Raw genomic sequence first — 26,384 nt, forward strand, 5'->3', positions numbered from 1 at the left:
TTGTAGATATTGGAGTCCATACACATTTACGTTGTAGATGTCTATGGGCTCCAGTAACCATTTAACACCAGGTGGGCTGGGAGCTCGTCCACCGATCTAAGCAATGAAAAAAAAATTAGCAAAAGGTGTCATAAGGTTGGAACGTTGACAATATACAGAAGGCCCGAAAAGATGTTAAATAATTATAATGGTCATTACTTGCTGTCATTGACTAAATTTTATTTTGTTTTGATTATAACTGAATAAAGTTTATTTAAGATAAATACTAAATTTCACAATAACTTATAGCAATATACACAATTACAATTTAACTGAAATGAATACAATCTGAATAGATAGGTTCTTAATACACATTTCGTTTATGGATTACATATCAGAATTTCGAAAAATATTAATAGCTTTACAAATTGTACATTTCTTGCATGATATTCTTTGCGACAGTAAAACCATTTTTTATTGGTAGCAGATCTTTTTAAGGCCATCAACTTCCCATCAATACACCCAATAACCCAAAGGATTCTAAATTTTTCATAAAAACTGCAATATTTAGCATTTCATTAATATTGGTAATTTTTTATGAAGTAAACATTCTTTTATTTAGCTTAAACCACCTTCTTTTTTCTTTGCTTTTCCTTCAACTTTTGCCATTCTTGAGCATTCTGTGGGAATCTTAAATATTTATATATAGTTGCTGGGTTGTTCAGAGCCTCCACAACCTCAGATATACACTGGGATGTCTGGGACAAATATGTTCTTATATTTTCTTTTATGATTTTTTTGGTAACTTCAATTGGCCAAAAATAACAAGGTGCACAATAACTGAAACTAAGAAATAATCATTAAACAATACACATAGTTATTAGAGAATCTAATTTGTATTCTTTCAAGATATTTTTGGTAGATTAGTTTAGTGGTATTGTTTTACAATAATGGGAGAGTTGGATATAAACAAATGGGTAAACTTTAATAATATGTTATAAAGTACCTATTTTGTACATAAAGACACAATCTTACCACGTGGAATACCTACCTTTATAAGAGTTGAAAGTCCTTTTCAATGGCTTTTAGTGGTCTTCATCAAAGGGTGTAATTCACACCCTAACTGGTTCATATGATCCTTCGACAATCTATACACTTTCTTTATACTTTTACATGGTCGTCATCTCAAGTTAAAAGTAATAAATTGTGAATTTCATAGGCTGGTCGACGCATTTCACGCTGATCCGTAGCGTCAGCCTCTTTCAACAATGTTTTCAATAAAAACATACGCTCCATAAAATATCGATGAAGAATAAAGTTATTTTAAAGTGCAATTTTGTTAATTAATAGTATTTTTTTAATAATTAACAGCGGTTTATAACGTTTTCGTATATTCTCACTCACAACAAACACTTAAAACACTAACTTTTGATTTGACAAATAAAATGATTTTGCGATGCGAAGTTCTTGCCGAAATTCGACGTGATTCCGTTTCAAACGTCAACTCATACATTTTAGTAAAAAAAACTCACGCTTGCTAGTTCAATTCACCCGCGAGGGGCGCTAGTGTAGATTCGGCACTACAATGAAATTTACAGAATGCCAATTTGAAAACTCACACCAAATTCACGTGCGAGTTTGTTAAACAACGCTTACAGAATCGCACGGCTGTATGGAAAAACCACTCACAAAGAATTGATATTCCGAGCATTTCAATGTGACCGTACATTAAAAGCTACGACACATTTTTTTTTATTACCAGCAATCGATCAAGCCGAGGGCAGACGTTTGATAAAATACTTACATGACTTGATGATAACGAACCATTATGATATTCCGTACGAAATAGTTTTTACAATGCTACCTGAATTAAGATGAAAGCTTTATGGTGAGACGGTGTTATATATTCGGGAATCAATGCTTCCTTTGCTTAAAGAAAAAAAAAATTTTTTTTTATTCAACTTAGCAAACCAACTAAATAACTGACCTAGAATGTACTTATGAATAAAATCTGGAATAGTATGTATTATATAAGGTCAGTTTCTTATTTAAAACTACAATCAAATTTGATATCATTACACAATATAAAACAATAAAATTTGATATAATATAATATCTTATTATGTACATTGAATGAAAGTAATAAGAATTAGCGAAAAAATAAATAGAGAGAAGAGGTATAGGAAGTAAATCCATCCATTATTATTTTGAATATTTTATGGAATACTATTACAGGTGACTCCAAAAAAATATTTGACGGTACTTAGAACAATATTGAAATACTGACGAATAAGAAATTGTGATGACCACAAAAAATGTAAATTATTCAAAACTTCGGAAATGGTCAAATTTTCATGAGAAATGCGATATTATAACCGTAAAATGTTAATTAGGTATTGTTATGCGCTGGGGCTCGGGATAAATAAATGTTCCACCAAAGTACAACTTAAAACTGTATTGATCACTTAGAACACATACAGAACATTTTAAAATTCTCAATTCGCTTCTTCCACTTCGCTTCAGTTCACTGTTTCGCTTCGTGTAATTCCGATTACTAACTGCTATCTCTGCAACATACGATATCCCTAGAATTATCGAGAATATTCCACACAAGTCGAGTATTGTGTGTTTCCGCTATCTGACAATAGATGGCGTTGTACTTCTCGAGCGTTCTAGATGCTACTAGATTCTTCGATATTCGTTCGACCATTCGGCGATAGAAGGCGTTACTCTTACCGGCGTAACAGTATCTTAATTATGTCTACGTCCCACGAAGTCTGGTGATAATATAATTTTTATGTCTAACTGTCCATTGGTATGTTCTCATACAGCTCCTAGTTCTCAGACTGAAATTAATTTGGAACAGAATCTGCGTTACTGGACAGGTATCGTCATTTAAAGATATTTTAAATTCCATTTAATACTATATGATATTAGGGTTATATGGCGAGTAATATTATTACAACGATGGCACCTCTTTGTGGCTGTTGCGTTTTTACGTTCAAACACTGAAACAATTTTGTACATTATAGGTAATCTATACTAATATTATAAAGCTGAAGAGTTTGTTTGTTTAAACGCGCTAATCTCAGGAACTACTGGTCTGATTTGAAAAATTGTTTCAGTGTTAGATAGCCCTGTTGGATGCTTGGGTTTATTTAATGAAACTTCCACAATCGATTTTGTGCTTGTGTTTCCTTTATACAGGTTTTTGTTAATTTTTTACGTTGCGAACAAGTTAGCTTGGCGCGGCCATTAATTGAAGTGTGTGGTGTAGGTAAACATAAATAAAATTTCAATATTGCTCAGTAAAATTTCGTAGGCGTTAACAGGCCCATTTATCGAGGAAAGCTATAGACTATATAACATCACGCTAGATCCAATACAAGCGGAGCATCAATAAAGAATGTTTCAAAATCGCGGTTTTTTTACCTTTTGAGAGCTTCCGCTGCGTGCGCTGCAGAAACGGTTAAAGTTTCGCTAAAATAATGTATGACAGAATTGTTCCCCTTTAAAGGATCTAAAAAAAGTCCGTGACAGCATATTATTATGTCTACATGTTAAGGCTGGCTCACTAAAACCTTTTTTTAGGCTAACCAAATTTGTTCTAAAATAAAGCATTATTTTTGAACTATTCCACGCGGACGAAGTCGCGGGCAAAGCTAGTATTTTATATTTCGATATGGAAATAATTTTAACCTTCAATAAGTATATAGAATAAACTTAATCCCGCTACTCAGAGTGAGAGAGAGAGAGAGAGAGACTCAGAGAGTATATAACTACGACCTATAAACTATTTACAAATTCATGCCACCCCGCGACTATTTTATTTGCCAAATTACTTTCGCGAGAAGCCAAAAAATATTCACTTCGTCTACAATAACGTAAAGAAAATCGATAGATCCAAATTTACGTTACAGATGGGTAGATTCAGTATTCATTCTTCGCAATTTCGTTTGAATTCGTTATAAAGATAAGAAAATTCTACAGGTCTAATACAATTTGTTGAGCATGAACATTAACTTTCGTAAATGTGAATTCGAACCTTGAAGTCTGGCAATACTACGAGTATATGTTTAGGTACTTATATCTCAGAGCAAGTAAAACGTAGAATAAACTATTCGTTATAGAGTATAATTTTTGGACAGATGTCTCGCTTTCTTTCTTTCTTTCTTGTCGAAAAATCATGGAGACTGATATAATCTTAAAGATAACGTATCTGAAGTCGTCGTGGCCTAACGGATAAGACGTCCGGTGCATTCGTGTTGAGCGATGCACCGGTGTTCGAATCTCAGGCGAGTACCAATTTTTCTAATGAAATACGTACTCAACAAATGTAGATTGATTTCCACGGTGAAGGAATAACATCGTGTAATAAAAATGAAACCCGCAAAATTATAATTTTCGTAATTACTGGTGGTAGGACTTCTTGTGAGTCCGCGCGGGTGGGTACCACCACCCTGCCTATTTCTGCCGCGAAGCAGTAATGCGTTTCGTTTTGAAGGGTGGGGCAGTCGTTGTAACTATACGTGAGACCTTAGAACTTATAACTCAAGGTGGGTGGCGCATTTACGTTGTGGATGTCTATGGGCTCCAGTAACCACTTAACACCAGGTGGGCTGTGAGCTCGTCCACCAATCAAATCAATAAAAAAAATGTTTCTGAGCCAGTATTAGTCGCAGTATTTTCGTCTTCTTCGACATAATTGAAATTATTAATCACGCGTTTTTATTGTCAGGATACTTTATTCGAGTTCTCTCATACTTTACAATTTTCGTGATCAGGGGCGACTAATAACACTGGAACAATTACACATACTGCTGTACTCTAGTACAAAAAGTTATACCAACTTTTACGAACACGTCTTAATGATACAAACAAACATTAATAGCCTAATTGATCGCATAAACGTCTGAAGTTAAGCCAACAATGTGCTTTCATTAGTGGAATCAAATTAATTAGTTCGCTACATTAACGTTATGATGTCGGGTGACCTCACCGGCCCGAAGCCTTAATTTGCCTGTTGTTAAAAAGATATCACCAATCACGAGTCCAATAAAATCAATGCACATTTTTTTATTCAAAAAAAAAACAGCGATATTCCAATTTATTTTTCAATAGCGTTTGTAATTATAACAGGCGTTAAAAATCTTCTTCCTTGCTTCGTGTACCTTCAGTAGTAGGTTTTAAAGAATATTTTTTTATGGGCTATCACTCCACTTATTCTATTTTCGGTACCGATTTGTGCTATAAATAATGCAATTCAACGAGGTAATTGTAGTCACAAAACACTTATTATTAGAATATCGTCTTGGACCTTTTTTTTTGCCTAGATGTGTGGACGAGCTCACAGACCACCTGGTGTTAAGTGGTTACTGGAACCCATAGACATCTACAACGTAAATGCGCCACACACCTTGAGATATAAGTTCTAAGGTCTCAGTATAGTTACAACGGCTGCCCCAACCTTCAAACCGAAACGCATTACTGCTTCACGGCAGAAATAGGCAGGGTGGTGGTACCTACCCGTGCGGACTCACAAGAGGTCCTACCACCAGTAATTACGCAATTATAATTTTGCGGGTTTTGATTTTTATTACACGATGTTATTCCTTCACCGTGGAAGTCAATCGTGAACATTTGTTGAGTACGTATTTCATTAGAAAAATTGGTACCCGCCTGCGGGATTCGAACACGGTTGCACCTCATTTCATTTACTCTTTGATGTCCGTGAGCTGATCGTCTGCTTATGTTATGCAACGAAAAAGTGTACAGAACCAAATGGAAGGCACGTTTTATTTAAAGCCTCCGTCTATTTATAGTTCCAACCCTATCTGGCGCACAGCCACTTCCGCAAGTGACTCGGGTCGGCGAATTAAAAATATACGACGGTCACAAAATACAAATCGTGATAACGTCAACTCGGAACGGTTATAAAAACCGACATGAACGAAGAACATATTTATTTATTTACGTATAGATTGTGAACTTTTACTTGTGATAGGGCATATAGGATGGCAGCTACAAACAACCCATATGGGTAGGTACTGCTGTTTAATTTCTGCCAAAAAACAATCGTGCAGTCGGTTTTGGGAGTAGAAGAACGGTCTACTAATCTCCCAAGGTCAACGGTTGGTCCAGTAAGCGTGTATCAAAATCACGGTACACTTGATGTTAGATTACTACAGACATTTACTTATAGCTCTCCTTAACACTGACGCCCAATTTGAGCCGAAACGCAATGTCGAAGTTACAAAAAAAAAAAAAATTGTAATTAGTGGTTCCGATTTTGAATGTTTAACAGACCTCAAAAAAAAAGGACGAGAGTTTTTTGTTTTTAAGGCTGGTACTTCTCATGCGGTCCTATTTGAATGTTATCAAGATTCGATCAGTACTTCTTACTAAGAGTTATTCACAAAAAGTCATATTTAATTGACTACAAAGCACATCGATGATATTGTTACACCGGTAAGAATATCGCCATGTATCGCCTAATAGTCGAACGAATATCGAAGGATCTAGTAGCATCTAGAACGCTCGAGAAGTACAACGCCATCTATTGTCAGATAGCGGAAACACAATACTCGATTTGTGTGGAATATTCTCGATAATTCTAGGGATGTGGTATCGGCTATAAAAGCGTTACAGAGATGGCACGCAGTCAGTCAGTAATCTGAACTACTCGAAGCGAAACAGCGAACGGATCACCTGAAGAGAAGCGGAAGAAGTGAATTGAGAATTATAACTGTTCAAAGTGTTTTTTTTATTTATTGCTTAGTTGGATGGACGAACTCACAGCCCACCTGGTGTTAAGTGGTTACTGGAGCCCATAGACATCCAGAACGTAAATGTGCCACCCATCTTGAGATACAAGTTCTAAGGTCTCGAGTATAGTTACAACGGCTGCCCCACCCTTCAAACCGAAACGCATTACTGCTTCACGGCAGAAATAGGCACGGTGTTGAATACAGTCTTTAGTTGTACTTTGGTGGAACGTTTATTTATCCCGAACCCCAGCGCGTAACAATATTCTCATGTAGTTATTTTTGTTGAAGTAGGTTTTCTTTTTTGTTATATTATAGTTTTTTTTTTTTTATTGTTTTCGTAAACAGGTGATTATACGAATAGAGGGCCGAGTACTCATCGTCGCTCATGAACGTTAACTACATATATCAGGATCAGGCCGCTACTCACTGTGATATTGTCTAATACGACCATCCTGTATATTTAAACTTCAAATTCCCTGTTAAGACGCTCCATTTCGAAATGCAGAAAGCAAATTAGAGTTTGAGCATTCGTGGATACAAACATGTATCGTAAGCGCCTATAGTACTATCTACTACTACTAACGCTTCGTTTTTCAGATAATAAATGTAAAAGTTAAAATTATTAGATGAAGCTACGATTACTTATCCCATTATTTGTAATTCATCAAGCACATATCCGGTTACTCGGACTACCTTATTTTACAATAAGAAGTAACTTAGGAATCATCTCGATTGATAGGCTACGGCTTATTAAACTAAATTACATTTTACACGAAATCTGAATATAAAACGGGCTTACCTTGAAACGTACAGCCTTTGAGGCAAGGTAACCTAAATTATTTTAGTACCGCACTCGTAAACCGAGCTTGAGACTTAGTACGTTAAGCAGTAAAATAAACGGAACTTAAGGCTGGAAAAACTTGCTGTCCTGCTCGTGCGTACCAACATTACAGTTAGTGCGAGCAGCGCAGCGTTTACGGTTCATAGTTTTGAAACTAGCAGTCGCGTCACGTACATACGGTCGCGAGCATTGTGGACACACCCTTTCGATTACCCTTCTGGCCTAAATGGGACATCGAGTAGAATAAAAAAGACCTTACAACTCGAAATAAATTCATTACGTATGAACAAGTAAATTTTTGTTATTTCAACATTTTCAATTACATTATTTGTTGTTATGTAATAACGGATATCAAACTCTAATTATTATTTCTTGCCCTTACCTTATTCGTTAGTAACCTAAGGGGCAATTCTAGCTACGCGCGGACGGATAGTCAACCTAAGAGAATCTGCTAACACTAGCCCTAGTAAGAGCTTCGCAGAATATACCAGCGGATCGGAATCACGACCCACTGAGAAGATCTGGCGGTAAGAAACTCAGTTGGCTATCTGAATTGTATTGGAATGCAGTTATTTCTACCCTTCAGAAGAAAATGCACGATTTTCATGGAACAGGAGTATATTAGTAGGTAAGACACGGCTAAAATTAGACAAGACAGAATTGATATTCAAAGATCAAAATGTTGGACATAATATATTCGCCTAATCCGTCAAGATGATTGGAGAAAAAAAATTGTTAGCTCTAGGAAATCCTAGTCTTATCTTCAGATTTATAGCCGATCAGACCATAGATAAAAATGTAAGACGAATATACCTATGATGTTAATTAGGGGTATTTTTTTAAATTCCTTTCTAAAAACTGGTATAGTAGAAATACAATAGGAAATTTAATGTACCAAGAAATTCCATCAATAGTCAAGGTAATCGTACAATATTGTCGACAAAGATCTTTACATGTGACATGTATAAAGGGAAACGCCCTTTTTATTCGCGTGATTGTAGTGTCGCCACGAATTTAAATTAAGAGTAGATAACGTTTCGACAAAGAATAATTAGACAAACGGTGACTTAGTTGTGGTTTGGATTTTATTGCTTTGTCGTTAAACAGAGCGCGCTCCGAGCAAAGGGATTTTCAAGTCGACCTATTCACGAATGCGACATTTCGAACTCACATCACTAGTTCAAAGCATTCGAAAATCAAAGAAAATTTTCTAGTAGCATTCCGTGTAACCTATCTCAAAAGTACAATTTCTATCATGGTCACCGCACCACGTAAGCTCACAACTTATTCGTTTTCCGTAGTTAAGACCGGATTTACGAGTCGCGTGTGACGATGCTCTTTTCATTTGAAATAAAAGGAGTAGCTATTACTCCATTCGATTTCTAAAACGCTTTAGAGCTTTGCGATTCGAAATTCGAATGCACGTTTTAAAAAAAAAATATGAAAGCTTATCACGCCAATGATTTTGTTTGCGACTCTATATATTAAACCTTTTAGTTTTTATTTCGCTGTAGATTGACGGACGAGCTTACGATCCGCCTGAGGTTAAATAGTATCCGAAGCTCTTAGAGATAAAGTGAATACCATCTTCAACATGATTGGTATACTGACTGCTCAACCCGAAGCTAAATGCAAGTTTGAATAGCAGTGGAGATGGAAATGGTGCCCATCAGCGCGATCACCTAGATCACCAGTAAACCAATATAAAATACCAAGATAACGTTACATTGAACGAACAAGAGTAAACTATTCGCTTCCATCAAGAAACTGATAAAACCATTCGTTCGTACTAAACTTGAAATTCCTCGAATATTCTTGAATTTAGTCTATTTTCGTTCTTATCCACATAAACCTTCGATATCTTACCCGCATAGCGTCTCGCAGAGTTTTGAAAATTAGGATTTCTAGTTTTATAAGTTACGTCAAAGACGAAACAAACTTGTATTTAGTTGTCTTAACTTTGAACATAAGACCTTTCTCTCGCTGACGGTAAGATCCACAACCTGTACTTGTTGGGCCATATCGTGGGGCCATAGTGCGTATGAACTTGGAAATTTGCGTTTGAAATAGAATAATAGTTATTTCAAGTTTTAGTCCTCGTCTTAAAGCAAGCGGCGACATTCACGTCATGATGTTGTAAGGATAACCGCTTAACATCAAGGAGTGTACGAGCGTTTGTTCATTGAAACTAAATTGTGTGATTCAACCATTGTCGCTAAGAATGCGTGAAGCTTATATGAGATGCTACTTTCCAATTTGAGCTCAAATATTTCCTGGAAGAATAGTCATAGATGTCAGTTGAAAAAGTACTTGAGGTGGAAGTTATTGTGAAAATGGACTGATGCACCTACTTACCTGCCTATTCCTGTTACGAAACAGTCATGCACTTCGGTTCAAAGGTTGAAAAATACTCTATATATAAGGATATAGGCACTTATTTTCCAGTAGCCGCAACGAGTTTTATATATAGGAATATTATAGTACTAGAAGGAAGAAAAAGTAGTAGCTAAATAGGCCTCCGGGCCACCAGTAATCCTTCAACCATAAAAAAAAAAAGTAGCTAAATTAATTTTATTTATAGAATAATGTTATAACTCGCTACGTTATAATGTAAAACGGAATTTGATGCGCGACAAACAAATATAAATTTAAATAATTATATAATAAGATTTTTTATTGATAAAAATAATCGCATTAAAACCGAAAACAATTTTATTTAAATCAATCTATGAAACAAAATAAAAACTTTTGTTAGTTAGTAATTAGTGCATAAATTGACAACTTGTGTCAATTGTCAGGATGGCCGAGCGGTCTAAGGCGCCAGACTCAAGGTATCCCCTTGCTCGCTGTGAGCGAGTTAGAGTTGTTCTGGTCCTCTCTGAGGGCGTGGGTTCGAATCCCACTTCTGACATACCATTTTTGTGCTTTTTGTAAATATTTTCTTATCTAATTTCACACTATGTAGAAAAGTGGGGTATAGTAATTTTAACACGCTTTTATTAGGTTGGTATGTATGTTTACATATAATGGAATCTTTGATTGTCATTTTCACAGACTTCAAAATGTCCCAATAACTTGTAAATTTTCACACGTATTTTCACACGACTAATTTCAATACAATATTTTTTACCTTGACCGGTATCAAAAGGATAAGTAATAAAATAAGATGAAATTAATAATTGTTCGTTCTATTTGCTAATGAAGCGTGTTTTTGTTTTTTTTTTAAACTACACATAATTTGCTGGGTATCATCGATTGTGTAAAACAATTGACACGATAACCCTCCTATCTATATAAAATCTACCTATCTATCTACCTATATATAATATCTATCTTTTTATCTATATCTAAATCTTATCGTCGCCCCCACTAACTACGTATTATGATCCAGGCGACAAGGAAACAAAGCCGCCGTCGTTCGAAGCATTTTTTTTTATTGTGATTTATTTATTTATCTTTCACAAACATACTAATTCGCGTATGGACACCGTACGGAGATGGAAGCTACTTTCTAATATAAAAGTCAAACTTATAAAGGCTTGTGTTATCGAGCAACACTTCCGGCCTCACATAATAAATTATTTACGAACTTAGGAAATATATAGAACTTATTATTCTTATAATATAATTAGTAATTTCATAATCAAGTAAATAGTTCATTCATATTTCTTTATACTTATAATATTTTGTTGGCGCCTTCCGCTTGACAGCTTCCGGCGCAATAAGTCTTAATGTTATTTGTTACATAATTCGATATTATTAAATAATAATTGTACGTAAATAATCAGCAGAATAATTAAGATGAACAATGTTTAATATTACCTACTCAGTTTGTATTAAAATAGGTCAAGATGATTGTATAAATACCGACGGTTAGCATATCTCTGTTGCATTCGTATTCTACCCACCGTAACGTGTACTAAAGAGAATATATTATTTCGTGTGGAAGTAAATTGTCTCAATTGTCGCCGCCACCCTGAGGATCCGTTTATACTTCAGAAGCGGGATTATGCCAGGCCCATGCATTGACGGATTTGAGACCGCTGAGAAACACAGGCGATATAAAATGCGACGTGTCACCCAAACCGATGCGGAGGTTATTCCAACGTTCCGGCCGGATGAAAAATCTAGCAACGTCAAGGGATGGCTGCACAAGATCGACCAGTTGGATCACGTATATGGATGGGACAACAAAGACTGCCAGTTCATCATGCAGATATGTCTTCGTGGGTCGGCTAGGGATTGTGCGATACACCACCGCAACTATACTACACATCCGCGAATGGCTACCACATGGAGAAGAGAAGGTGCTGTTACTCCAGTTGCAAGAGGGACCGACTTTCAACCAAAGAAATGTTACGCCTGCCGAAGAGAAGGTCATGAAACAAAGAACTGCAAAGAGCCGCGCTGCGAGGTGTGCCATCGCCCGGGACACACGTCGGTCAGCTGATGGTATGCGGCCAGCTCTTCACACCCAAAAGTGAGTAATATCTTATTTACAACATACAGCGTATGCATAGATTTGCAAAAAAAAATAGTGTTAATTAATGGCTCTAGTCTCATTGCATACATAGACATGGGCAGCAAATTAAATATTCTGTGTGGCATATGCTGATAAGTTAAAAAATTAAAGATTGTCTTCCGTGGTTACAATGAGAGGTTTTGGAGGCTCATACTCGTCGACCTCTTTAGGAACATCCCCGTGAATGTTCATATAGACAACATTATTGTGGCTCTGTGGAAATAACGAATTACGACATCGCTGATATAGATTTAATAATCGGAGAATCAATGATTAATATCAATATCACAAAATTCTGTTAAATTCGTGGGTAGTAGTGAAACTTTTAATAGTACTCTTAGTGAAATAAAATTACAGACAGACTTGTCCGATGTATTTAGGACACAGCTGTATAATATCACAGTAAAGTGCTGCTTTGGTACAAGTTTACCTCAATATTAACACTAATGAAACATTTCTTATGAATTCTCTATATTTTGAGCTGGGCTGTATGTCCTATGTACTTTTGGGTGGACTTGTAAGGTCGAAAGATTGCTTTTTAAAAATAATTAATATCTGAGACAAAATCATTGAATGGAAACATAATTGATTAATAAGCACGCGTGGAAATTATTACTAATAAAAATGAGTCTACAAAGTAGTATGAACGTTATGATACTTGACCAATCTACTGACTCAGAATTGCAAGTAACTGATAAAACAAAATCAAACTATTTCAGGATAGAGGCTGCATCAGTTAACAATAAAAGCTGTGTGATGTACAAAAAATAAAAGCTGTTATATACAAAAAATAAAAGCTGTGTGATGTACAAAAAATAAAAGCTGTTATATACAAAAAATAAAAGCTGTGTGATGTACAAAAAAAATAAAAGCTGTGTTATATACAACAAATAAAAGCTGTGTTATATACAACAAATAAAAGCTGTGTTATATACAACAAATAAAAGCTGTGATATATACAACAAATAAAAGCTGTGTGATATACAACAAAAGCTGTGTGATATACAACAAATAAAAGCTGTGTGATATACAACAAATAAAAGCTGTGTGATGTACAAAAAATAAAAGCTGTTATATACAAAAAATAAAAGCTGTGTGATGTACAAAAAAAATAAAAGCTGTGTTATACAAAAAATAAAAGCTGTGTGATGTACAAAAAAAATAAAAGCTGTGTTATATACAACAAATAAAAGCTGTGTTATATACAACAAATAAAAGCTGTGTTATATACAACAAATAAAAGCTGTGTTATATACAACAAATAAAAGCTGTGTGATATACAACAAATAAAAGCTGTGTGATATACAACAAAAGCTGTGTGATATACAACAAATAAAAGCTGTGTGATATACAACAAATAAAAGCTGTGTGATATACAACAAATAAAAGCTGTACAAATAAAATCTGTGTGATGTACAACAAATAAAAGCTGTACAAATAAAATCTGTGTGATGTACAACAAATAAAAGCTGTACAAATAAAATCTGTGTGATGTACAACAAATAAAAGCTGTGTGATGTACAACAAATAAAAAAGCTGTGTGATGTACAACAAATAAAAGCTGTGTGATGTACAACAAATAAAAAAGCTGTGTGATGTACAACAAATAAAAGCTGTGTGATGTACAACAAATAAAAGCTGTGTGATGTACAACAAATAAAAGGTGTGTGATGTACAACAAATAAAAGCTGTGTGATGTACAACAAATAAAAGGTGTGTGATGTACAACAAATAAAAGGTGTGTGATGTACAACAAATAAAAGGTGTGTGATGTACAACAAATAAAAGGTGTGTGATGTACAACAAATAAAAGCTGTGTGATGTACAACAAATAAAAGGTGTGTGATGTACAACAAATAAAAGGTGTGTGATGTACAACAAATAAAAGGTGTGTGTGATCTTGATAAATAAAAGGTGTGTGTGATCTATGATAAATAAAAGGTGTGTGTGATCTATGATAAATAAAAGGTGTGTCGTATGAATTAGATAATACAAGATATAATTACTGCTTAAACATGTCAATTTCAGGTGCCATACACCAGCGACAAACCAGGCGCCAATAGCAGCGCTGATCGCCGTGGGACACGGCATATACAGGATGGCCGAATGTTATCGAGCAACACTTCCGGCCTCACATAATAAATTATTTACGAACTTAGGAAATATATAGAACTTATTATTCTTATAATATAATTAGTAATTTCATAATCAAGTAAATAGTTCATTCATATTTCTTTATACTTATAATATTTTGTTGGCGCCTTCCGCTTGACAGCTTCCGGCGCAATAAGTCTTAATGTTATTTGTTACATAATTCGATATTATTAAATAATAATTGTACGTAAATAATCAGCAGAATAATTAAGATGAACAATGTTTAATATTACCTACTCAGTTTGTATTAAAATAGGTCAAGATGATTGTATAAATACCGACGGTTAGCATATCTCTGTTGCATTCGTATTCTACCCACCGTAACGTGTACTAAAGAGAATATATTATTTCGTGTGGAAGTAAATTGTCTCAATTGTCGCCGCCACCCTGAGGATCCGTTTATACTTGTTAAAAACTCGTTTTCACTCATTGTAGAGTGACTTGTAAGCCCACACAGGTACCATTACCAAGCACGTTTCTGATGTGAAGCAGCACCTCCTTTGAGGGGTGGGTGAACCCTCAGACTATAGGACTGAGGCTTAGAAGTATTGTCTCAAGGTAGGTGACAGCATTTACGTTAATTATGTCTATAAACTCCGGAAAAAATTTAACACCAGGGAACAGTGAACTCGATCACCCGTGGAAGCAAAAAACATAGCAACAAGATGATCGGATCTTCCATGAGTTTATAAGTGTTGGAAAGGGGTCAACATTTTCAGTGAAGTCAACCAAATTCGCTTATCGACTTGACCCTTCGATATCGACCCTCTTTAACAGAATTACTTAGCCTCAATGATGTACAGTAGGAAGTGGGTTTTAGTGGTTCAAATTCGACATTCCTTATCTATTTTATTTATTTATTGCAGAGATAAGTAAACGGGCTTGCGGACCAAAGCCCGTAGGCGTCATAATCTGAATGCCGTCACTCACTGGTGGTAGGACCTCTTGTGACTCCGCACGGGTAGATACCACCGGCCTGTCTATTTCTGCCGTGAAGCAGTTATGCGTTTCGGTTTGAAGGGTGGGGTAGCCGTTGTAACTATACTGAGAACTTAGAACTTATATCTCAAGGTAGGTGGCGCATTTACGTTGTAGATGTCTATGGGCTCCAGTAACCATTTAACGCCAGTTGGGCTGTGATCTCATCCACCCATCTAAGCAATAAAAAAAAAGAAAAAAAAATCAACTTGAGACATGAGGCCGATGCCTCAATTGTATAGTATATCGGTTGTCTCGCGCCTCACACAAATATATATCTGGCTCTACTTTTAAAAAAACGGTTTTAACCCGCTGTTATGATCATGACTTGTTTTTACGATTTTCAAACGTACGGATTAACTTACACACGTATACAATAATTTTATTACTTAACCTAAACGGCATGACTGGGTTTTTTTGTTTTAATAATTTTCATTTTTTAACCAATTATATGTGTATCTTCTTTTAAGTTTAAACACTAGTGATTAGGATATGGCCTAGGTCTGTCGACTTACCGTGAATCGTCCCGCAACCACGTCCGAAGTTCCTGGTCGAGGATGAGTATTGCCGACAGAATCAGTTCATCTATCCTTCACATGTAGTCATAGGTCACTGTCACTATTTTCCAGTTTTTTTATATGAAAGGGGGAACTTTATTTAAATATAATGCGCGTGCCGATGCGGCTACAGCGGCTTCGCGCGAAAAACTCTGTTTTTGTTTTTTGCCGCACTAACAGGCAGGCAAGTGGTGGCGCTAGTGTCGCGCCGAAGAACCATTTCCCACGGAAATGGTGCATTCCGATACACACAACATGTCGCAGACCCAGTACAAGAAAAAATAAGAAATGAATAATACATATAAACCAAATTGTGTCGCGTTACGTACTCAAAGAATAAAAAAAAAAATTATTCACAATAAAAAATAATAATAATAATATAAATATGTATTTTAGAACAAACTGTTACGGGACGGAACATGCCGCTCACCTTAAAAGCACGTAGTTGCTTTTAATATTCAAAAGTTAAAACTAATATCGAAAGAACGTAAAGCTTAAAAAACTTACTCGAAACTAATAAATTCAAAAAACTAATAATTAATGACTTGAACTACTCCAAGGGAAGAGGACATATTTTAACCACGGGTCGTTTATAAAGGGAATTTCCCATTTTAATGGTTACAACTCGTGTGATATTGTCCGAGCCGGGATGAAGTTCGTGGATGCGCGCCAACCTCCATTGCAACGGCGGCAAGCGGTCGTCGCATACCACCACAACAGTGCCTTCACGAAGGGCGACGCCCTTGTCCTGAAGCCACTTGTTACTTTGCTGAAGTTCGTGGAGATATTCTTTGCTCCATCTCTTCCAAAAGTGCTGGATGGATTGTTGAATCCAGCGCCAGCGAGTGAGACGATTCGGTGACTCATCTATCAATGATACGTCAGGCAGAGCTGTCATGGGCTCTCCGATTAAAAAATGGGAAGGTGTTAATGAAAGGGGATCCGAAGCATCTGAACTTAAAACGCAAAGTGGACGCGAATTTAAGATCGCTTCGACCTGACACAAGAACGTATGCATCTCGTCGTACGTTTGGATGCGATTACCTACAACGCGATGAAGATGGTGTTTAAAACTACGAACACCAGACTCATGTAGTCCTCCGAAATGGCTCGCGTATGGAGGTTGAAAGTGCCACGTAATTCCCTGTTGAAGGGTTTGTTGGTTAAGTGCGCTTTGCACAGATTCCCTTCGTAAAAACTCGTAAAGGTCTTGAAGATAGTGGTCACACCCGACAAAGTTCTTTCCACAGTCTGAATAAATATCGGTGCATAAACCACGACGGGACGTGAAACGTCGCAGGGCTGCTATAAAGGCTTCTGTGGAAAGCTCTGAAACTAATTCGAGGTGTATCGCTTTAATGCTCATACACACGAAAACCGACACGTAACATTTTATAATTTTTGCATTACGCACCTTATTGGCGCGCACGTAAAATGGACCAGCAAAATCTACCGCGGTCTTTAGAAACGGTCGCGCGGGGCGAACACGAACTGCTGGGAGTGGTCCCATGCGCGGTTGATTGTGCGTCGGGCGCGCGCGGAAGCACTGCACGCAGCGATGTATGCGCTGCCGCACGATGTTACGGCTTGACAAAATCCAATAGCGTTGTAAAAGCGCGTAGCGAACGGACTGCGGTCCGGCATGTAAATTACATAAGTGTGCATCGTCAATAATAAGATTAGTTAAAGGGTGTTTTTTAGGTAGAATTAATTGATGTTTGGCTTCAAATTGTAAAAGCGATTTATGGATTCGACCACCAACTTTAAGTAACTCGTCCGTATCATCCAAGTATGGCGTTAAACGACGCAAATTCGTTGATGGTAATTTACCCACTCGGATATTGATTATGTCTTCGCTAAACACGGATTGCTGCGTAATTCGAATGAGCCGAATTAATGCGAAATTATATTCTGTCACGGTAATGTACCTTGAAAACGATTGTTGTGTTTTTTTACATTTGTTGAAAAACCGAAAGATGAGTGCGGTGACACGAACAAGTTTTCCAAGCGACGAAAATCGCGTAATAAAATCAACATCCTGTATAGGCGGCGCCGTTGACGCGCTGGAACACACCGATACGTTGCGTTTTTCTTCGCACGTGTCTCTTACGGGATTTTGAATCGGCCAGGAGTTCTGACCCAGATGTAGCCACGAGGGTCCGTGGTACCATAAGTCATGCTGTACGAGCGCGGCGGGCAAAAGGCCACGAGACGCAGCGTCGGCGGGATTGTCGGCCGACGGGACGTGGCGCCAGCGGTCCGCGGGTATGCGGCGCAAAATCTCACTGACACGGTTCGAAACGAAGGTTTTCCATTCGTGCGGAGATGAGTGTAGCCATGCTAGCACGATGGATGCGTCGGACCAAGCGTAGACCTGGTCGAAGCGAACACGACCACTGTAAGTGAGCATTACTTTTTCAATTAATTTAGATAAGAGGACTGCCGCCATTAGTTCGAGGCGAGGAATAGTGAGACGCACACTCAACGGTGCGACGCGAGTTTTGGCTATAATCAGGTGAGTTTGAATGAAATCTTCTTGATCTTTGTAACGAATATATACACATGCTCCGAAACCCTTCTCGGAAGCGTCAGCAAAACCGTGAATTTGTATCGGTTCGGGATTGGTATTGTTAAATATATAACGCGGAAATGAGACTTGTGAGATGAGTGGGAGCTCGTCAACGAAAGAAGACCACGAATTTACTATGTCAACAGGCGGCGTCTCATCCCAATCGACTTTGGCTATCCATAAGAGTTGAATCAAATGTTTGGCAAACAATGTGACCGGTGATAATAGCCCGAGGGGGTCGTATATTTTTGCTATTTCTGAAAGAATGACACGCTTTGTACACTTAATCGATGAAACTTGGACTTTAAAATTGAATGAATCAGATTTAGGGTTCCACTGTAAGCCCAGAACCTTAACCTTTTTGTCGATCTCCATTTCAGCGAAGAGAACGTTCTCCGGCCGCTCACCATGAGACTCTGATGGCAGCACCGCAGCGAGTAACGCTGGCGAGTTGCTGTGCCATTTGCGCAATTCAAACCCAGCCGCCCCACAAATACCTATCAGCTCTTGTTGTAGCGCGAGTGCGCTGACTTCAGAGTCCTCGCCAGATACGACGTCGTCGACGAAAACATCGTTAAGTAAAACGGGCGACGCGAGTTTGAACCGCTCGGCCTCATCTTGAGCGAGTTGTTTTATTGTACGCAGAGCGAGGTAAGGTGACGATTTCACACCGAATGTGACTGTACGCAAACGGTAGTCACGAATAGTTTGCTCTGGTGATGTGCGCCACACAATACGCTGAAAATCTTTGTCACTTTCACGAACAAGTATATTACGATACATTTGTTTTATGTCGGCAGTAAGCGCGATTGAATGGACACGAAATTTAAGAAGGACGTCCACTATGTCCATGTGAAGCTTAGGACCCGTTAGTAAAACGTCATTGAGCGAATACCCACTAGTTGAGCGACAACCGGCGTCGTACACCACACGTGTAGGCGTCGACTCACTCGATTCTTTGACCACGCAGTGGTGCGGAATGTAATAACTTTCACTAACTGAAGGTTGATCATCGACGAGCTCCATGTGGTTGAGGTCTACGTATTCCTGGAGACAAGCGTGGTAATCAGCCTTCAACTTGAGGTTGCGTTCTAACCGATATTCTAGTTTATGAAACCGAGCTAGCGCAATGGACCGCGACTCGCCGAGAGACGGTGCGTCAGGCTTAAACGGGAGGGCGACCACGTATCGCCCGTCCGCATTACGAGTGTGCGTCTTTTGAAAAAAGGATTCGCACAACTCCTCATCTGGAGTGTAACTCCGTTTCTCTGGTATTGATTCCAGCTCCCAAAATCTCTGAAGGTTGTCGTTGTCAAACGAGCTAAAACACACTTGAAATGAAGTTGGAACAGAAGAATCTAAATCTAATTTGCCTAAAAGTAAATAACCGAACACACTATTCATAGCGATCGGCGTGCCCGGCGGGCCTACGATAGTGTTGCCTAGTAACACGTGGGACAGTATATCCGCTCCTAGTAACATTTCAACAGGCTGGGGCGTATGAAAGTCCGGATCAGCTAACTTCAGATTTTTCAAATGTGACCACCCGGTATACGGTAAAGGTACACTTGGCATTTTTGGAATTAATTCGGGCAAAATTAACGCATTTACCGGAATGACAGGTTGTTGTTGACCTTTAGGCGCAATGGAACACGAAACTAAACCTTTTGGATGCACGGGTCCGGTGTCACCAATACCGAACACCGGCACGTTGCTATGCCGGCGTGCTAGACCTAAGCGCTGCACACAAGCTTCGGTAATAAACGATGCCTGGCTCCCCGTGTCTACCATGCATCTAACAGTGGAAATCGTCATATTATTACCTATGACAATATCCACTAGTGCTGTCGATAACAACACTGTTCCAGTGCGAGCGAGAGGTAAGTTAGATGCGCAATTTCCGTGTACCGCGATCGGAGTCGGCTTCTCCTGCATAGGAGTGAGCGGAACAACAATAGGTTGCTTGATTTCGCTTGCAACCGCTAGCGCTTGAGCCGGTTGATTCGTAAAATGTAATAAACTATGATGTCGTTTATGACACGTTCTACACACAAAATTAGAAATGCAATTTTTTACGTCGTGACCGACATTCAAACAATTATAACAAACACTTTTGTTTTGTACAAGGGAATACCTATCCTGCGGGGAAAGATTTAAAAACTCTGCACATTTTGTCAAAATGTGTGAACCGTTACACTTCAAGCAAGTTCGAACCTTATTACCGTCGACCGTAGGTCGAGTTTGGTCTAATGACACGTTGGCGGCAAACGATCGCTTTACCGGCGCAAAACTGTTCGGACTTACATTGTAGCTACGCGGCTGTAATGGCAGCGGATTACCTACCCGCGATATCTGTTTGTTAGCGTGCTGTGCGGAGGTACTTGAGGAGCTAGGAGATACCATTTCTTCCGCGGCGATTTCATGTTGTAAATATGAAACCAATGTGTCTACTTCTGGAATATCGGATGGCTTGGCCAATGAACGTTCGAATCCCTTTCTCATACTACTCGGAATTTTACGTAGTAAAATTTGTAGGAGAACGAAACTCCACTCATGAGTCGGAAAGTCCATGACCTCTAACGCCTTCATGTTTTCCTGATAGACATTTAACAATTTTCGTACACTATACGGAGATCTATCTGAACACGATTCTATGTCTAAAATTCGATCTAGATGTTTCGACGCAATTACCCTTTTATTTTCGTAGCGGGTTAACAATATTTCTAACGCGATCGGGTAGTTATCTTCCGTGATAGGTATGGATTTGATCAGGTTATACGGTTCGTTTTTAACTGCAAGTAGAAGATATCTAAGTTTCTCTGCTTTAGAGTAGGCATTGTTGCTATGCACTAACGATTTGAATAAATCATAAAATGATGGCCAATCCGTAGGATCGCCTTTGAATTCAGGTAAAGGTAAAGTAGGTAAATTTCTTTTATCGTTACTTATCGCATCAAATGAACAATTACTTGACCGATTGAAACGGCGCTGACGCTCATCCATCGACTTTAACGAGTTTAAGTGACCGACAATTTCGTAGTATAAGTCATTAAAATCATTACGAATCTTTATGTTATCATCTTTGCTAAATGATTTGGATCTGATGAGAAACTTTTCAATTTTAGTCTGAACCTTTGTAAACTTTCTTTGGTGAGCCGCTAGGTCTATAGTACGCGAGCGAAATTGTTGTTCGTTCGTCTTCGCGAGTAGAATGATACGTTTGAGTTCATCAAGAATTAAATCCCTTTCGAAAATATCTTGTTCACATGGCGATAATTCTTCACCTTCCGACATTTTGCGAAACAAAAGATGGCGGGGGACGCTAAGAATCGAACGCGTGATTTTACAATTTGAAAATGAGTACGTAAATACTGCTAAATAACACGACACAAACTGGAAAATATGTACCCGGTTCGAATGGACCAAATTTATGATTAGGATATGGCCTAGGTCTGTCGACTTACCGTGAATCGTCCCGCAACCACGTCCGAAGTTCCTGGTCGAGGATGAGTATTGCCAGAATCAGTTCATCTATCCTTCACATGTAGTCATAGGTCACTGTCACTATTTTCCAGTTTTTTTATATGAAAGGGGGAACTTTATTTAAATATAATGCGCGTGCCGATGCGGCTACAGCGGCTTCGCGCGAAAAACTCTGTTTTTGTTTTTTGCCGCACTAACAGGCAGGCAAGTGGTGGCGCTAGTGTCGCGCCGAAGAACCATTTCCCACGGAAATGGTGCATTCCGATACACACAACATGTCGCAGACCCAGTACAAGAAAAAATAAGAAATGAATAATACATATAAACCAAATTGTGTCGCGTTACGTACTCAAAGAATAAAAAAAAAAATTATTCACAATAAAAAATAATAATAATAATATAAATATGTATTTTAGAACAAACTGTTACGGGACGGAACAACTAGTTTGTTATGATACACTGTTACGAAAAATATGTACTGTGAAATGTGTGTGCAAATCACAAGAATGTAAATCACAAGAATGTGGTCACATCCTTGTTATTTGCACACACATTTCACAGTACATATTTTTCGTAAAATATTCTACACGAAATAACCTTACAACCTTATATTTACAATATTTTATCCTTATGTCCAGGTTTTTTATCCTTAATTCATTTTATCCTTAATCTTGTTTCAATTCACGCGACATAGTTTCAGAAACTAAAAGCATTTTGTCTTTCATGAAAAAAATATTATGTCACTCGAAAAAGTTTTGATCCCCTGCGTGTACCAAACGAATTCGACTGTAACATCTGTCACATTAGAAAAGTTTTAAAACGAAAAATATGTATATCATGAGCCTTCAGTAATAAATAAAGTATACACAGTGTCCCGTAACTCATACGGCATTAGTAGAACTACAAATGAGCAGTCGGTCTATCTTCTCATAAAGAGCCTGTCAATAGCTTACTAAAAAAAATCGGTTGTCTGTAAAGTCAATTTACTGACGATAGTTGAACGTGACAACGTCATAAGAAAATACTGATGGAATGGTTTCATTTTTCAATTATCGCAATTATCGCTGCTATAAACAATTGACACCACATTCACTTTTTACTGAACTTCATACTTGACGAAAACATGTAGGTAAATGTATTATTGTATAGCAGCTGTCCACGCGGATGCATCGCTCACTCAAGTAGGAGAGAGACAGATGTCGAACGCTGCCGAACGTGGAAGCCGATTGTGCTTCTTTGTCGCTCGTTGCGCGCTCTCGCTTGCATTTCAAGCCTTAAATGGAACGCCTCAGAGCGAGGTAGCGCCACATGAGTCATGTTTTTTCGTGCGTGCAGCCGGCTCCATCGAATTATAAGAGGTTGTCACGTCAAAAAAACTTTTCGTTTATTTGAATTTATACTCTAAGTTTTTCCAGGAAAATATCAATTTTACATGTATACATTTTCGTTAAATAAAATTTAAAACGATTACGATCCAAAATTGAAACGTCATCATATTTCAATAATCGGTTCGGACAGTTTAAAAGGCTATAAATTTTGAAATAACTACAGCTTCAGACTTCGACAGCGGTCTCATAAAACTATTAATGGTGTTTTAATATCAATCGTAACTTTTTCAATAAAGCCACAATATCAAGGATTTAGAAGTTAGATTAAGTGCAGATCACTAAACGATGAAGTCTCACATTAAATTAGATAACTTAATAGTACTCTTGGGAGTCAAGCCACGAAGAGTTGGGAGTTATCGTAACTTAACACGTTACCATAATAAGATAAGATAAAACGCAGTCGGAAATTCTTTTCTATTTCGATTCATTTTGTAATTTATATAAAAAAGGGTGCATTTACTTATGTAAGCCCGTAAGAAGTTATACTTTCTTTTTATTAAATTGTTTATTCTTTTTTTAAATATGAAATAATTAATAATAATAATTTTGTCATTTATATTACTAAATAATACATACGGATAGTTAACCTCAATTGTATTGGAGCACTTAAGAAGGTTGATGAACACAGTTTTTTAACAAATATTTTCTAATATTAATTAGTATTGATTAAAATATTCAATTGAAATCACTTCTGATTATAATTCAGACGCCCATATAAAATTCGCACTTGTATAATGAAAACAAAATGAAAACACGTGTTTTAAATGTAGAAACTCAAAGCATGTGGATAAATATTATAAATATAAATACACAGTGAACAGAAGCGGCGTGCGTGCCAACATGCGTCACTAACAGAGGTTCCATTTCTGTTTTGTTGGTAGCATTTTTTCTTTAGGGCCAGTTTATTTCTGTTAATTTTGTGTCACGGTGCGCGCGCATCGTAAAATTTCACTCTCATCAATTTTTCATAACGCGCCTAAAGAAGTATAACTTCAAAAAAAAACTTCTTATGTATTACCAGAATTCTCCCTACTTCTGCCTTGAATAATAGTATAGAATAGTAATAAATAAATAAATGTTGTCACTTCACACAACTCAACGAAGACCTGCGACTCATGTCTTCAGGTGATTCGCGGAATTTACGTCGAAGCTCCCTACTAATCTATAGCTATAAAGACAAATCCACTACCCATCTGCAATCACCGCATATTATTGTCAGTACAAGGTTACTTAAGTTGCATTAGACTTTCTGATATCCGATCATACACGTTTTAGAGTCAGTGCTTAAAGAGTATCTTAATAGACAAATGAAGCAGAATATTGTATACTTACGATTGATAGACAGGCAATTTTCGAACCTTATATTTAAAAGCACTTTACCAACGATTTCCTTTATTAATGCTATTTATTTATTTATATACACACAGAAAAGAAGACATAGTACAGAGTAATAGGAAAAGTATGTACAAAGGCGCTGCTTATTTCTTTAAGAAATATCTTCCGCATAATTCTCATAATCCATTCTCATAATCCTCTCGCAGGTCTGCGAGAGGATTATGAGAATAATAATTAAAAGTGATGAGCGTGTGTAGAACAAATAACACATAACTAAAATAACAAATACAACATGAGAATTATAGTAATGCTCATACACATAGCAAATATTGTTAAACTTGAATACAAAATATTATAAGTAACACAGTATATACGAAGAGTATAGAACAATGATCATTCGGTTGATGAGAGATAAAATTGTTTGACCTTGTATTTAAAAACAGAAACAGACTTGCAAGCTCGCATGTCAGCCGGCAGCGAATTCCACAGTCTGACCGCGTGCACAGTAAAGGAGTGAGAATAGAAATTGGTTTTACTACTAAAACAGCAACTAATGACTCGAATGTTATATATGCCATTTTCGGAATCATAGTTTGTAAAATTTATATTTACGTATATAAATTGTAACTAGTAACCGTTGTCTTGCTTTTATTAAATGATGCCATAATAATGATGCCATTTAATGATTGTCATCTTACGATTCTTCATATGGTAACGGTATCTTAGTAAACAAAAGCTCTTGAAACATTTATCAAGACAGGTTTATATGTCTTCAAGCTTATCTCCTTAAGCAAGTTACCCTAGACACACACTTTCACGCGTTCAGATATCACGCGTGAAATTCTTTATACGAAAACTTTTGACATTTGCGGGCAAATAAATCTTTCTGTTCGTGCATTTCAGAAAAATAACACAAGTGATGTTTTTATGCGGAACTTATTCTTCGTCCTGTCGAAGTTCCGACTTGAATTTATGTTCGGCCTTTTGTGTTCTGTCTCAACGTTCCCGGTTTCTCTAATATTCGCGCACTTCGTCTTGATAGTTACGCAGATCGGTAGCCCACGGCCAGCCTTATCATAAGTTCTTGCCCCATAGACACAGCTCACTGAGTTTCTCGCCGGATTTCCTCAGTGAGTCGCAATTCCGATCCGGTGGTAGATTCTGCGTAGCATTACTCTTGCTAGGGCTAGTGTTAGCAAATTCTCTAAGGTTGAGCCCGTGAGATCACCTACCCGTCCGGGCGTAACTGGAATAGCCTCTTACTCTACCTTTTTTTTTATTGCTTAGATGGGTGGACGAGCTCACAGCCCACCTAGTGTTAAGTGGTTACTGGACACCACAGACATCTACAATGTAAATGCGCCACCCACCTTGAGATATAAGTTCTAAGGTCTCAGTATAGTTACAACGGCCACCCCACCCTTCAAACCGAAACGCATTGCTGCTTCACGGCAGAAATAGGCGGGGTGGTGGTACCTACCCGTGCGGACTCGCAAGAGGTCTTACCACCAGTATTCAGAAACAATACATATTGTGGTTCTGGATAAAACACCTTTGGCTAATGATGGTTGCCATCGACGAAAGCGCCATCGCATATTGACAGCAAAAACGTCATTCTATGTCATTTGTGTCACTTCATATTATTCATAACTTTCGAACGTAACGAACTAACAGCCTTTTTTGTAAAATCGAGGGTATACGAAATTATACACCTTTTTTGTAAAATCGAAAATATACGAAATTATACAGTAAAACGAATTCTCTTTGGATATCCTCCGTTCCTGCGTCTACAACCAGTAATAGCGAATAGG

At 37.5% G+C, this 26,384-nt stretch overlaps 4 protein-coding genes and 1 non-coding gene across 9 annotated transcripts in view; 3 read left to right on the forward strand and 2 right to left on the reverse strand.

Annotated features, from left to right (window-relative positions):
• LOC101737331 (uncharacterized) overlaps positions 1 to 26,384 on the forward strand; it is a 155,563-nt gene that overhangs the window by 37,463 nt on the left and 91,716 nt on the right. The gene's annotated exons all lie outside the window — the stretch shown is intronic.
• Positions 1 to 26,384, reverse strand: part of LOC101744163 (U8-agatoxin-Ao1a) — a 74,325-nt gene that overhangs the window by 30,853 nt on the left and 17,088 nt on the right. Inside the window, exon 1 of one of the 5 annotated variants that reach the window (XM_062672128.1) lies at positions 1,512 to 1,533. The exons of the other annotated variants lie outside the window; for them this stretch is intronic. The gene's annotated coding sequence lies outside the window, so the exon portion shown is untranslated. Of the gene's footprint in view, positions 1 to 1,511; positions 1,534 to 26,384 lie in introns of those variants that run through there. 5 annotated transcript variants of the gene reach the window in all.
• TRNAL-CAA (transfer RNA leucine (anticodon CAA)) lies at positions 10,381 to 10,498 on the forward strand. The gene is made up of 2 exons: positions 10,381 to 10,418; positions 10,454 to 10,498. It is a non-coding gene; the product is annotated as a tRNA-Leu (tRNA).
• LOC119629450 (uncharacterized) lies at positions 12,215 to 19,942 on the reverse strand. Its single transcript, XM_062672240.1, has 2 exons — positions 17,873 to 19,942; positions 12,215 to 12,322 (listed from the first exon to the last, which is right to left on the reverse strand). Exons 1-2 carry the CDS (start codon positions 19,940 to 19,942, stop codon positions 12,215 to 12,217), a joined length of 2,178 nt encoding a protein of 725 aa, XP_062528224.1.
• The window catches only part of LOC110386328 (uncharacterized), a 73,032-nt gene continuing 66,660 nt past the window's right edge, over positions 20,013 to 26,384 (forward strand). Inside the window, exon 1 of the mRNA XM_062672241.1 lies at positions 20,013 to 20,247. Coding sequence (XP_062528225.1) covers positions 20,013 to 20,247 — 235 coding nt within the window. The remainder of the gene's footprint in view (positions 20,248 to 26,384) is intronic.

Source organism: Bombyx mori, chromosome 14 (genome assembly GCF_030269925.1).
Source record: "Bombyx mori chromosome 14, ASM3026992v2".
Taxonomy (NCBI): Eukaryota; Metazoa; Arthropoda; class Insecta; order Lepidoptera; family Bombycidae; genus Bombyx; species Bombyx mori.

Excerpts from the sequence above, each read along its gene's own strand:
- LOC119629450 (XM_062672240.1), bottom strand. The coding sequence starts at position 19,942 with ATGCCAAGTGTACCTTTACCGTATACCGGGTGGTCACATTTGAAAAAT. Across the intron at positions 12,323-17,872 it reads AAGAAAAACGCAACGTATCG|AGCCACAATAATGTTGTCTA; the intron begins GTGTGTTCCAGC and ends TTATTTCCACAG.